The sequence below is a fragment of the Lethenteron reissneri genome, chromosome 12 (assembly GCF_015708825.2).
Source record: "Lethenteron reissneri isolate LAM-NWPU_2019-01 chromosome 12, ASM1570882v1, whole genome shotgun sequence".
Taxonomy (NCBI): domain Eukaryota; kingdom Metazoa; phylum Chordata; class Hyperoartia; order Petromyzontiformes; family Petromyzontidae; genus Lethenteron; species Lethenteron reissneri.
Window position 1 is genome coordinate 9,540,400 of NC_083790.1, and position 14,590 is coordinate 9,554,989.

General features: G+C 51.2%; 2 protein-coding genes across 7 annotated transcripts in view; both read right to left on the minus strand.

The window, feature by feature from the left end:
• Positions 1–14,590, minus strand: part of LOC133341875 (pre-B-cell leukemia transcription factor 1-like) — an 801,687-nt gene that overhangs the window by 395,286 nt on the left and 391,811 nt on the right. The window lies entirely within an intron of this gene.
• The window catches only part of MVB12B (multivesicular body subunit 12B), a 116,980-nt gene that overhangs the window by 51,541 nt on the left and 50,849 nt on the right, over positions 1–14,590 (minus strand). For all 6 annotated transcript variants that reach the window (XM_061550681.1, XM_061550679.1, XM_061550683.1 and 3 more), the window contains one exon: positions 9,320–9,417. In XM_061550681.1, the coding sequence (XP_061406665.1) occupies positions 9,320–9,417 (98 nt within the window). The remainder of the gene's footprint in view (positions 1–9,319; positions 9,418–14,590) is intronic.

A 14,590-nucleotide genomic window follows, 5' to 3' on the forward strand; every position in this document is an offset into this window, starting at 1 on the left:
GAAGCGCGCTCCCGATTGCGCCGCAAATTTCACGAGCGATCGAGCGTGGTCCAGCTTTTGTCCAAGCGCCTCCGATGGCGGACACCTGGGCGCTAATTAGCAAGGCCTATGAAGACGCGAAGGTGTGAATTAACAGAAGGCGGCGCAACGCAGGAGGCGCGTGCCATCATCGGTGGAGAGTCCAGCGGCGAATGCTTTGAGCACGAGCGCCAAACGGGCTCTCGACTGTTCACTTCGCTTTAAACAGCTCGCGCGCTCACGCGCAGTGAGGTTCCAAGTTCATTTTTCCGGCCGACGTATTATCAGCCTATCACCATCATAATCTCTCCGGGGTTAACTGAAAGAAAATAGAGATTTAGGGTGAATCAAACCATTGTTGTTGTTATTCAAAGGTAAAATGGGGGGTTTATTATTGTTTATTATTTTATTATTTTATTATTTCCCTTCTACGTTACTTTACCGAAAGAACCAAGAATATGTAAATAGGAAGTCAAGGAACTGGCACTGACAGGAGTGGGCAAGAACTAATGTAACGTAGCTCATTCATATCTAACATTCAAGGCCATTCTTTAGATTTGCCTACTCCAAAGAATTGCCATTACCTACTCTGATGAACATTTCCATCATCCATAAACCATAGCTAATTGCATATCATTTTTAGTTCTACAATGGTATAGGAATGTGTACTTTCCACTACAGGCTCATGGGCAGCGGAGCTGAGCATTTCCCAACGCACGTTTTGAACACAAAGTCAAATTACTTTTTCAATTTGCTGTGAGGAATTGCAAAATTTGACCATTTTGGATACATGTGAGGTGGACAAACTTCCTGATGCTCCAAGTGACAAACCAAAACACGCACTTGCCAAAAGGCGCTAGACTGGTTTGCAAACGCCGATTCGCTGCTGTGTTATTCATTTAGAAATCCACGGGAGCACTCAAGTAGTACTAACGTCTGGCTCTGCTGCCTTGCGGGCCGCGGGGGCAGGGGGGAGGGATAGTGAATGTCCCCTGGCCGCTTCCGCAGATTTTTCCCACTTCTCTTAAAAGTCGCATCGAAAAGTTAAACGTTAGCTGGGTCTCCACTGAGCCGCGCTCAGAAACTGGCCTGAAGCCGCACGCGTCTTGCGAACCGTGGTTTGATCGCCCCCTGCTACAAATCCGCGCCGCAGCGGGGACCACGCCGACGATCGGCGGGACGACCGACAAGCGAAGCCCCCGGCCTCGAGATGACCACGCCGACGACGTCTGCGGGTTCCGCGCGACGCCCGAGGAACAACCCGTCCCACGGTGCTGTCACGCGGCCACGACGAAAATCCATCTCGCGTTCCGTTTAAGGGGTCAAACTAAAAAGGCACCCTTCTCCCGATTCTGAGTAATCGCTCGGGCTCCTTGGATACATTGTGCGCGAACTTAAGTGGTCCCAGAGAGCCCATTTAGGGCAATAAGAGGTCGCAGCTTAACGCTTATCATCGCGAGCGTCGTTTGTTGTTGCGTGCCGACAACGTCTCCGCGGCCATCGTCAGAGGCGGGCGCGCGACGATGGCGCGCGTGCGGGACTTTGTAAAAACAAGCGCAAGGCGGCAGCGGACACAGCGTGGGTTTTACGGCGCGCTCGGGACGCTGTGGCGAGTTAACCTCATTTACGGCTTTCGCCACCCATCCCCCCACCCTCCCCCCCGCCCCGGCCGCTTCCGCAATGAACGCTCAAATTAATTTGGAGAAGTGATTTTGTCATTATGATTACAGAACCCCATACTTCCTATTATATTTCTGCTAAGGTATCGCTTTAATAAGCTGTAGTTTTGTCTCATAGAGGTGTTTTTTTAATTATACATTACTTAAGATTATTTTTTCCTGCAACTATTTCCGCTGATGAAGCAAACAAAATGTTACCTCGAAATTAAAAAAGGCATCTAACGTCCCCATCTGACATTAACACAAACATCACTTAAATGGGGGGTTTATAAAATATATATATCTATATACGAAAATGAAAATACACATATATTCGTTCGGCTGTTTTTCCAGAAAAATTAACTCAATTTCGTCGATTTCAAATTCCAAAGCGAGATCAGAATCCTGAATCAGTTCCCGTCACCGAGCCTAACCTTGCGATCGTCTCCGACAATGGCCGAGTGGGGGGAGGGGGGGAAGTAAAAACAACCACGAGGACTGATTTTTTTGCACACGTACATCGAGTTTCACTCGTGCACCGATCATCGCAGAGTGTCACTTTGTCCAATTAAATCAGTCATTTCCTTCAAGGAAATTCAGTTTGAGGGGACCTTAATGCTAGGCAAAAAAAAAAACTACAACTAAAAAAATGTGCACCGCTCCGACCGTTTAAATGGCAAAGTGAATCATTTAACTGTCTGCCAGTGCCGGGGCACCGAACACCGATGGAGAGAAGGGAATTGGATTAACAGTCCTCCAAATCGGCAGCCGATAAGGAACGGCGGGGAAGCGAGACGTCGCGCAGTCAATTAAAAAAGTGCTGATTGCCGTGCGAGCGGGAAATTACGCCTATTAATAGATGGACGCAGCTCCCCGGCGGCGGGGCTGACCACACTCGCCGCCGATGCCGCTACTGCGTGACGGATGGCGCAACGCTAACTTACTCCGTTGCAGTCGGGGGGGGGGGGTGCGGGAGAGGCCACGGTGGCGGAACAGGCAGGTGCGCGCGGCAGGATCTTGCGGGGCAGGCGTTTTTTCGCCGCGTGGCGAAGGTGGCGGGGGGGGGAGTGAAAAAAACAAACGGCGGTGTTGGCCGCGGCCCACGCTCGCCGCGCGTGGCGGGCGGGTTTTCTTTTTAATCTCCCCCAGAACGCAGCCATTACAGACACGCGCTCTCGTAAATCACCGCTCTAACAAGGCGCCCCTGCCGAAGGACGTCTTCCAGCTTTTGCCATTTTCGCTCGCAGGACCCGCTCCGCGTCCTTGCTTGGCCGATGAGGACGGCCGAGTTGACGGTTCAGGGGGGGTGTGGGGGCAAACTGTGCACTGGGCGCATGTGCGATCACCTTCAGACACGTGCCTATGTTGAGTTACACCGGGCCGCCTGACAGAAAACCGGGGCATCGCTTCCGAGGAAAGCACCCCACTTTGATGAGCGGATTATCCTGGGGATTGTGGGGGGGGGGGGGTGCTGCCACTAACTCACTGTGAAGTCACCGAGCAGAACGTTATTTATGTGCACGCGTGCGAATTAAAAAAAAGAATGACACCTATTCGTACGTAAAAAAGATTACGAACGGCCCTCTGTCATTCCGGTGCCGGATGAAGGCCCTCCGCGCGCCGTTGGAGATGCTTGTTTCAACCTTACTTCACCACGCTGGTCTGTGCGGGTTGGTGAATCGGGAGTAGAGAGATTGAGAACCGGTGATATTAGCCGTGGCCTGGACTCAAACTCGCGCCAACCACCGCGCGCCGCCCACCACTCCACCCTACTCCTGCATATCGCAGTGCTTCCACGCCCGGTGACACAAAAACCAGAAGCAGATTGTGCAATTACGTGATGCCCGGGCAATTAGGAAGGCATTCATAATTGATGTACACCGTGACAAATGTCACAATTATTTTCAATTAAAAAGCTATCCAGGTGGGGTGGGGGGGGGGAGGTTTCAAAAGGCTCGTTACAAACGATCGTAGCCATGAAGACAACTTCGAGAAAGCAGGAAGTCACCGGAGGGTTCTCGCTGCTTCACTTCCCCACGATGAACGTCAAACCGTTGCGCAACTCATCGTCGCGGCGTTCGCGACGTTTCCGCGAAACTTCGCTCACGTAAACCTTTGTTTACGGCCGCCGTCTTCAATGCGGGGACCCCAAATGCAGAAGTTCATCAGTGACCGTCTCTCCACTGCTGGATGAAGGCCCTCCCGCAAGCCGGCCGCTACCGCCGCACGGTCCTGCAATGCCGCAATCCGTCTTGCTCACGCCCAGTGTACGCACGCGTAGAATAAGTCAACGACTGCAGTGTGACAACAGCAGTTACACCATAGATACTTGATCGGCAGGATGCGTGCAGTGGGGTAAATCGTGGGTACTGCCCGCTCTTCCAAGACGTTTGACTGGCGTGGAAGAGTAGGCCAAAACTACCCACTAGAGGGGCTCTCGAGAGCTCCTTCTAGTGGAGGCCCTTCCGCCAGCAGCGGCGTGAACAGGCAATTGCAGGGCTGCCCCATTACACTTTTGCTACAAGAATAAGAATAAAAACACAGGTCATGTTTATGCAGGAAAGCCTCACCGATTCTCAAGACTCTTCCAGGAAGCTCCTCATCGGGATGGTTGACAAATTCCTTTTGTCAACGAGGGCAGCAGAAGGCATGGGACACGCGCGCTCATATGACGGGGCGCACAACTCAAAACGTCCACACGGATGGCGCGGTGGGGTCTAGCTTGGCTTAATAAAGTATTCATTAATTCCCAAGAGACCACAGCGACTGAAAAACGACAAACACAGGAAAACAGTTATGAGTGACGAAGCCAAAGGGCGTTCGGACAAGTTACGAGAATCATTCTGGACAAGAGCCTGCACTTGGCAATTCACTGAAAAGTGGAAGGGACCAGGAGTAGGGGAAGACAGTAAACTAGGTGGATGAAGAGTTTGTTTGAAGAATTGAAACTGGCTGAAGAGAGAGAGAGAGAAAGACGTGGCAGAAATTCACTCGGCTCCATCGTCGCTTATGAGGTGATGAAAGGGAAAGATGATGATGATGACGATGACAATTAAATTGCTCCTTCGATGGCTGCTCATTTGCGGGGCTCGACTGGGGGGGGGGGGGGGGGGGGCGACGCTAACAGAGCGCGGCGCGACAAGGCTCGGCCCTCTCGGTTATGCCTTTGCTTCAACAGCAGATGGACCCACAGCGAGCGTTTATGAACGCTCGGCCGCCTCGAGGAGAAACCCGTTGCCAAACGAGCGTTGCTGGGCGAAGCTAAAGAGGATAACGCAGCTACTGCCCACCGAGTCAAACTAATGAAAGGGGCATCAACCCGCGGTGGAACGCCAGACACCCGGCAACGCGTTCGCAAGCGATTCAAATTCAGTGCCGCTCAATTAAAGTTAAAAAATTAAGCGATTAGTTTTGGGTGGTATATTTCGGGCCTTGGTGGCATTTTTCCTCATTTCTCCGACCACTTACAGCCCCAGAAACATTGGCTAATTGTTAAATTCAAATAATCCGTTTATTTAATTAGGCACTCGCATTCTTGCGGATGAAACCGATGTTGTTTGCAGGCACCCCCGGCGCCTGCTGTGTGCACCTATGAACATGCACACATTATTACCAGCGGTACCAAGCCTGCGGCAAGCACTGCCCAGTGGCAGTTTGGCCGCACTTGAATATCTCTCGGCCACTAGGAAACCAATTGAGGCAGAAAACATTGTTTTTTTTACTTTGCAAAAAAGTAAATGATTTCCTGCTGAAGTGAGCAGAGGCAGTGATGATCTCACGTTTACAAACCCTGAAGCAGGGATGGAAATTCCATTTTCCTCGGGTGAGGGCGAATCTCTCCAGCGGACAACCACTGTCGATTTCCCCCACACAAAGTGGTACCTATTTTATTCGCCCTTGAGGGAAGATGGACTGAGTCGATGCGCAAGCAGCATTTGGGGTCGCAAACTTCCGACCGCCAGCCGCTCACTCCCGTTGAGGCAGCCGGCCCAGTTTGACCGAGAGGCCTGTGCCAATCTACTCCTGGGTGAAGGCCTCAGCATGTCGTGTTGGTCACGAAGGTTGGTTTATCACACCTCACCACAACTAATCAACGCAGGTTTATCCACATTTAATTTCAGCGTGTCCGTACATGCATTTAAAAAACTTGTCAAAGACGTTTAAATATACGTGCCGTGATAATGTTTTTAATTCAGGAGAAAGATATTTTGCATCGATCCTATCAACATTGCAAACCCTTCTTTCACCAAGATAAACAGCACTTATTTGAGCACAATGCTAATTGGAAACCAAGCAAGGCTGTACGCACAACCAGGGGCCGAGGGTACACTGCATATACATCTAGCTTGACGGGCTCATTAATTACAAGACCTATCGCTATAAATTTAGCACCGCAAGCTGGGCAATAATGCCTAGTTGCGGCTCCTGCAAAATCAAATCTCCAGCGCTAATAGCTTTAAAGTGGCCGCCTTCGCACGGAAAAAAAAAACCGAGAAAACAAGCTGGTGGTTAGGAGAAGACACGATCTCACGCTTCGCTCACAATGCCGCATTAATCCCGGTCTGAGAAGAGACTGAGTGAATAATGGGTAACATCATCATCAGCAGCAGCCACGGTCGATCCACTGCTGGATGAAGCCGCCGCCAACCCCAATCCCCACCTCCGCAACGATCCTGCATTTCAACAATGCACCCAGCACGTGGAATTAATAAATCGCCCATCTCCTTGGCGAACGTCCCCTTGGATGTGACGAATCATAGTAACGAGTTTCAGGCAATGGCAGTAATTTACCGTTCAAAAATGTTCGTTTAAAAAACGTGAGGGGTCGTCGTTCTAAGCGTGTTTTCGAGCTGATGGGCCGCCTCCTATTTCGCTCGATGAAGGACACGGGGTGTCTACAAAGGCTTAATTGCATTAATAAAACAATTACCACAGAAGTTTGGGTCTATAAACCTCCACTCACGCTTGGCAGCGTGGAAGATTTTACTGCAAGAGTCTGCTCCGGGTTAGGCCTGCACGCGCCCGGCCGTGGCGCTGGCGATGCGCGTCGTCGTATCAAATGCGATCGCTTAAGGTGCCTCTGTTGTGCGCGCCGCTATTGAAGATGTCTCAAGATTTTTGCGGTTAACAAAAACTTGAGCGAGTCTGAAGATTTGTTTTTGCGCACTGTTACTCGTCCGGTCCATCACGAATGCGCCACACCGATCACACACAGAGTAAGCTCTTTGGAATAACAATACTTACAGTCTTTTGCAAAACTGGCTCAGATTCAAGGATAGATCCGGAACATCTGCCGGAAACCGGGTCCAGGTCTTCTGGGCCCAGAGACACTGGTGAAACTGTGCCGGTCGTGTCAACGCACAAGGTTTGTCATACGGCCAGCGCTGCCAGCAATTTCAACTGTGCGGTACGACCTGCGGTCTCATTATAATCATTATTTAAATGTTAAATGATACCTTTATTTAAACACGGTACAGTTAGGATTCTGTAGAGTCTCCCCAAGATCCTAGGATTCCCAAGATCCCAATGCAGGACCCTCTTGACAAAAGAGACATCACCACCCTTCGGTGGGGGCTTAACGCAAAAAAAAAATATTTAATTCAAAGCTAGGTAAATGTCAAACAATTATGTACGTATGTTAAACTTCTTTCGCATCGTACGAAGCCAACCGCTAACTAGGTGCAGCAGAGGAGACGTCAAGTCTGGCGAACAGCTACTGCGCCATGCCACCAAATCGCAAGCTCAGCTGCTCGAAGAAAACCAACGAGTAACAGCGTGAAACAAACACGTTCAGCGAGGCGGCGTTTCTTCCAATGAAGTTGAAATCGGCCCCCAAAAAACCCCCCGATGAGGTTACATTTACAAACCTGGCACGCACGCACGCACTCACGGAGGAGGAGAAACGCGCACGTTGCAAACAATCGGGTGATGGCGCGGGTAGAATTTTATGAAACGTCACACGGCTTGCCGTGGATTTTTTTTTTAAAGCCCATTACCGTGGGCCCGCGATAGATCGTGCGAAGGGACAATCTACAATATTCCTAGGCGGTGGCGGCGGCGGCATTACATTCCGTGCGAGATTACCTGTTGGACAAAAGCGCGCTGCACATGTAAATTAGGGCACCTTCCGTGGAAGCTTCGCCCGGTGCAATTTCCCCACGTGCCATTAACCTTTACGCTAAACCCAACGCCCAAGTGGGAGTAGCCGTCAAAAAGTTTTGAGAATGAGACTCTTCAAAAAAATATATATAAAGGTCACAGGAGGCGAATGCTGGCCTCATTTACACCCCCCCTCAACATCCGCCCACCCCCCCCTGCCCCCCCACCTGCCCCCCCCCACACCTCGATGTCAAATTCCAATTGAGTATCTCCCCCACCTACCACATTCTCAGTTATTCACCAGGATTCAGGGAATAATCACAGAGTCTCAAGATGCTTTTTCAGGAGGGTCCTGCATTCAAAAAATTAGCTTTTTTTTACAGACCGAGCTCTGGCTTAAGGTCTCCCGCGCCATACCTCCCCACCCCCCCCTTCTCACGTCCTACGGAGCGCGTCTAACAACCCGGCTCAACGTAGCCATAACCAGCACCGTCCTGGCTGAGAGGCGCTCCTCCGTAGCGGCACCCATCGTCTGGAACTCTCTCCCCGTTTCACATTCGCTGCATCCAATCACCATCCACCTTCAAGCAGCAGCTCACCTGTTCAGGGCCTTCCCTTGTCCAGGCTCTCTCTTTTCCAGGCCCTTACCCATCCAGGCTCCCACCTGTCCAGGTTCTCACCTATTCAGGCTTTGACCTATCCAGGCCTTCACCCTATCCAAGCCCTCACCCTAACCTAGCCCTCACCTATCCAGGCCCTCACCCTAACCTAGCCCTCACCTATCCAGGCTCTCACCTATCCAGGTTCCCACCTATTCAGGCTCTGACCTATCCAGGCCCTCACCTATCCAGGCCCTCACCTATCCAGGCTCTCACCTGTCCAGGCCCTCACCTATCCAGGCTCTTACCTATCCAGGCCCTCACCTATCCAGGCCCTCACCTATCCAGGCCCTCACCTATCCAGGCTCTCACCTGTCCAGGCCCTCACCTATCCAGGCTCTCACCTGTCCAGGCCCTCACCTATCCAGGCTCTCACCTGTCCAGGCCCTCACCTATCCAGACTCTCACCTGTCCAGGCCCTTACATATCCAGGCCCTCACCTATCCACGTTCTCACCTCTTCAGGCTCTCACCTGTTCAAACCCTCACCCGTCCAGGCCAGTTACCTGTTGCAGTGGGAAGCAGTGGCATTGCGCTCTGAAACCATCTCCCCGTGAGTTCTGTGCTCCGACCCTTGAGCCGAGCGGCCACTTATTGAGGCAGTGTTCTTCACTAATTTTCTAAAGAGGGCCACTTTCTCTGTGAGGGCCGCCACACCGCCCTGCAAGAGGTGTCTTCACTCGTTGTGTGTATCATCGGGGGCCGCACGTTAGGGGCCGCACTAAAGGCCACCAGGGGCCACCAGAGGCCCGCGGGCCTTGCAATGAACACTGTCTTCAGGTGTTCCAGCCTGAGACGGTGCTCACTAACAGTCTACATGCTTCAACGAGGGAGCATTATATTTGTGTGTGTGCAGAGAAAAAAGTGGATTCTTATCTGTACCAACCTGACATGGCGGACGTGTAGATGGCTTGGCTCTGATAGCTGGTGTCTAACCGGGCATCGAACCTGCTGGGCAACGCCGGGAGAGGAGCCGAGTCTTGCCTGTTGAATAAAACCAACAGAGTGCAAACAATCGATCAATCACTTTCATTCGGGAAGCAGGCAAAAGCTCATTGGGCCAGTGACCACATCACTGCAGATTTCTGTTAGAACTATTATTATTACCATTACTGTTGTTCTTACACTCGTCAACCCAGCAAAACCTCACCACCAAGTCTCGTGACTCATTTGCCGGGAGGGTCCTGCCCAGCTTTTATGCCCAGTCTCATCAGAAGTAAAAATCTACGTAGGGTTTGAGCCTCGACAATGCTTGTACGAGTGACCACTAAGGTATTCTACAGGTTCACTGGACTGCAGCGCTACATTGTCAGCAGACGGCAGTATAACACGACCGTCGCTGGACTGTACCTCTAGGCTCCCATGCCCAGGCTCGCCCCCGCCTTCACCAATCTGCACCGACCGGCATGGCGAAGTACGGTCAAATAACCCAGCACGACCCCGCGGTTGTGTCGTTGAGGCTTCTCGCTCAAATCCAGCAGCGGATTGACAAAAAGGTGCCGTGAAACGTGCACAAAAGCCCGGCGAAAGCCACCAGGTCAAAAAAAAAAGTCAGTGCCAGCAAATGGCACGACAAGCAATTACAGGGGCCGCCTCCTCCTCTTTATCTCACGCTTGCGAGCTAGTGGCGATGCCGTCGACGCACACCTCTTCGCTCGACTTCGCCGGCTTCTCACCGGCAAAATGTGAAGGCTCGTAATTACGCACGCCGTTACCCCCCCCCTCCCGCCCATTGAGCTTTTGTTCTTCACGCAAAAATATTCTTGCGCACGCTGCCCGTATCAACGCAAGAGAGGTTTGCCTTTTTCATTTAAATATTAATTACTTGTCTCGAGGTGAGATGATTATTTTTTTTTTGCGATTGACATAGCAGCAAGACAGAGGTGGAAAGGCTTTGAAATTGAAAGCCATTTTGATAAAAGCTAATAAATTTAATTACCCTCCTTTCTCAGCATTAGAGTTAGTACACACATCATTTTCACTGTGGCAATTGCTCCCAAAGAGCATTGTTAGACCCTGGTTGCAGTCCTTCAGTAAGCGGCTCCTCGCTAACGCTGAGAGGAGTGCTTTGTGTAACGTCACGGAGTCTTCCTGCAAAATCCAGGCATGCTCCACACGCCGCATCAAAAACTTAATTCCATTTCCCGATCAATCGGCGCGAAATGGCGGTGCAGCTGTGATGCGGAAACTGCACTCCGATCCCAAACCGCCCCGAGTTTGATTACCCAACGTGGCTAACATCACTGGCGAGAGACATCGAAACTCAAACTAAACTATGTTAAAGCAATGGAGATATCAGCCCTTTTGCAGAGGCGACAAGGCCACACATGACAGCTCACCGAAGTGGCCGATATCATCGTCACGCGTGGGAATTGGTGTTGTTTCTAAATGCGGAGAGGTGCCCAATCGGAGGGCCCCAGAGAAAAATCTGCGCAACCACGGGAAGAGCGATAACACACGGAACTACAAATTAACCTTATGGCGGGACCCCGGGGTCCCATAAGCCCCCGGCTCTCGCATAAACTGTGTTGCGACGTCATTATACATCTGTTGAAGGCGAGCGATACGGCAATCTATTCCTCTCGACGAGCTCTACACGATGCGCTAATCAAAGTATTGTTTCTTCTGCGCATTAGTCCTCGCCGCTGCGCTTGGACGACACGACAACAGAATGGACCGCGCCAGGTGGGTCGCGGCGTTTATGTGCGCGGTGAGACGAGTCGGCAAAAATTAATTAATTAATTGCTATTTTGGCTTCCGTTCATTCAGGACCCCGGTGTCCCGCCATAAGGTTCAAATATACAACAGGCATTGTTGTCAGGGTCAGGATCGAACCCACGACCTCCTGCATACCAGGTAAGGGAGATAACATCGCATCCCCGTGGCGACCCCTGACATCTGAACTTGGGGCCCTCCCCCCCACCATCTACGAACCTGTACTGAGCAGCATGCTAAAGTATGGTTAAACAGCTCCCACAACCTACATTTAGTGGGGAGGTGTTCATCCAGTGGTGGATTGACCAAGGGCTGTAAATGATAAATGTTATTCTTTAACATGTAGGTCCTTGCAGCCAACATTACGATTCACAATTACATTTTTGGTAAGGCCACGTAATGATTTGGCCAGATCTGTGTCGCAAGACACAGCCAACCAAATTAAATTGTAAAAGCGTATCGGCATTTAAACGTTCCAATACTTATTGTTTCAGCTTCCCAGTGAGTTCAGGAAATAAGACGCCCCGGAAAATATAACCCAACCTAAATAATTTCCCATTGTCAGTAATGCTATACAAAGACAAAGATCCCCCATATAACCTGAACTGACTTTTGGGGCAACTGCTATTTGCGACCTCCTATTAAGGCCGGCACGGCACACGAGGAGGTGGGTGGTCAGCAACACGCCCAGCCACCTTTGTCTCCCCAGTGGCGATGTTTACACACCGCACCAGGTACTCCAAAAAACGCACCACAAACGGCGTACCAGAGGGACGGAATTACAAACAAATGGGACAACAACGACAACAACAAAAAGACAACACAACTTCCCACTTTGGGACGAGTGTCCACAATAGCATTTCAACGACAGGAGGGAGACACAAATATTTCAGAGCCGACAGCTCGCGACCGAGCTGCGCAACGACAGGGGGACGATGCGGTCGCGCGCGTAGAACTTTCACCTCTTGAGTACGACGACAACGCCCGCCTGCCTGCGTCGCGTGCCGTGGCAGGACGCGACGGGCAGGGGTAAGCGAGATGGGTGGTGGGGGGGATAACGAGAAAAGGAGGGGACCGAGCACGCGACTGCAGGGGGAGCGGCGCTTGTCACTAGCCTCGGGCAGACCCCCTGGGTGACACCGAGATCAACTTAGCCAAAAGGATCACCGCCAACCACTCCCAATCCCCTTGAGTGGGGGGAGAGGGGAAGCGTGGCAAGACGCGACCGGCAAGAGGCACGGCCGCAAGGGTCTGGAATGTTACGCTGCACGATGTGCGTTGATGCAGTTTTGCATCTGGGAGCGTGCTACCATGCTGTGCGACGAACATCAAGCGTTCGTCGCCGTTTGCACGGCTGACTTAGAGAGGTTGCGGCGCACAAGCAGCAGCATTAAGAGTCCGGAACAATGTACTGCACGACGTCTGTGCATTGTGCTGTTGACCTGCCGTGCAGCAGAGAAGCAAACAGGCCACTATTGTTCAGTGCTAATACACAGCTGACTAGAAATTCAGAATCGAAATATTTATTTAAACCGAATGAATCCATTGAGTTACAAAGCTCTTTTTTCACAGATGTTCAGTCGGGGCTGGTCAGAATGTTACAACAAAACAAAAATACGAAAAGAATTGCATAAAATATGTACCTATATTAATCAAACTAAACTATGTTTAATCTTACCAGGTCAGGCCCAATGAGCTATTAGCTCCTTTTTCAAAAGCGACCTGGAATGCAGACACAGTTCCACGGCAGCCCATGAAACCTGATGGCGTGTTATTCAAATGATGGCTTAGTTCAACAGCCACCATTTCTACCAGTGGAGGCCAATTCTTTGTTTTACCAAGGAGATCCCAATAATGTTGGCTGAAGGACGAGGCTGGTGAACACAAAGGCAGCCAATTGAGGGAAAGGATGTACGAGAGGATGACCACTACGGAGACGGAGCAATGAGATCAGCTCATGCGCAGGAGTTAGATGGATGGCAGAAGGGGGCGCTGCGGTGGCGAGATGTTTACTACCTTGCCTGGTATACAAGAGGTCGTGGATTCGTGGTCATGGGTTCGATACCGACAATGACGCCTGCTGTATAATTGGAGTTTGCATGTTCTCCCCGCGTGGATTTTTCTTCAGGTCGTCAGGTTTTTCCCTCCAGATTTTAAATCATGCGTTTCGTTTAATTACCTGCTATAAATTGGCAAACGATAAGCCACTTCGTTGGGCTATAATGTGGCCAGATCGCGTCACAAAAAAAGCTACCTGGTAATATCAAAAAAATAGTTAGCTTGCAGCACTGGACCATGAGGGATGCAGATGGCAGTTCAGACATTGCTTGCCTAAACAAATGTTGCTTGATAATACAACTGTAAAAAGCCAATAGGTTGATGAACTAAATATTTTTTTATTTTATAAGAATTACTCGCCTCTCCCATAGGAATCACCATCAGCCATGAGCAATGCTGGATGAAGACCTGTGGAAGCTGTTCCTCAATGATTCTGCGATGCACCGTACATCTGGTACTTACACACGTGCGCAGTTTTCACTGCTCCATCTCCGCGGAGCAAGTCTTCTCAGATACGTTCTCTCCTTTTGCCGCCACCCAGTAATTCGACACGACCACCGGTCAAATCTTTCCTCTTGGCGGCGTTGGCTGCCCAACCCACCATACTTTCTTTTCTTTGGAGTCAATCCGACGTCGGTAACCTGCGTGTGCTCTCCGGTCCGTCTCTTCCTCTTACAGCCAACTCGGCGCAATTCCAAGCACGCAACCTCCCCGTGCTTCTTTGCGCCGTTCAGCTTTTGTCCCATTTTCTTCGTCGACCTTTTCCGTAGGAATGCGCGGCTAACACCGGCGGCTCAGGGCCACAAACACAGAGGAGCACAGGCCAGCGCTTGCGTGGGCGCGGACACACCGGTTGTTCTCGACTCCAACCACCAGCGTGAGAATTCCATCGAGAGAGGAAGGCGGTGCTAGCGCGACTGGCACAGCAGTGGCATCCACCGCAGGTCAGGCGTCAACAACTGTTCAGATCTGGCAGAGGGAAGGCAGCGACGGCGAGGTACGGCGACAGCATCGGCACCGGCTACAATTATAATCGTAGTCGGTGCCGAGGTCAAAAGGTCAGAATCAGGTAAAGAAGTAATTACCTCTTTAGCTGATTGTGACCTCTTGACCTTGGCCCCCTAACCCTGAATATATACGGCAAGGAGTATCGACGGCCGACTTTGACTACAGCCGGGGAGTTTTTTCAGGTGTCACATCTCGAACCGTCCCAGAAGGCCGACGCCCCGAACACGACGAGCCTGGCCTAAATTATTCAGCGGTCCCGCTCTCAAAACAAACGGCACGGCCGCGACAGATCCAGCGGAAATGGCCATTTGGCGGCGGGAGTGTCGTGGCGGGAGAAACAATGGCAGGAGGAGGGGGGGGGGCGGCAGGAAGTGTC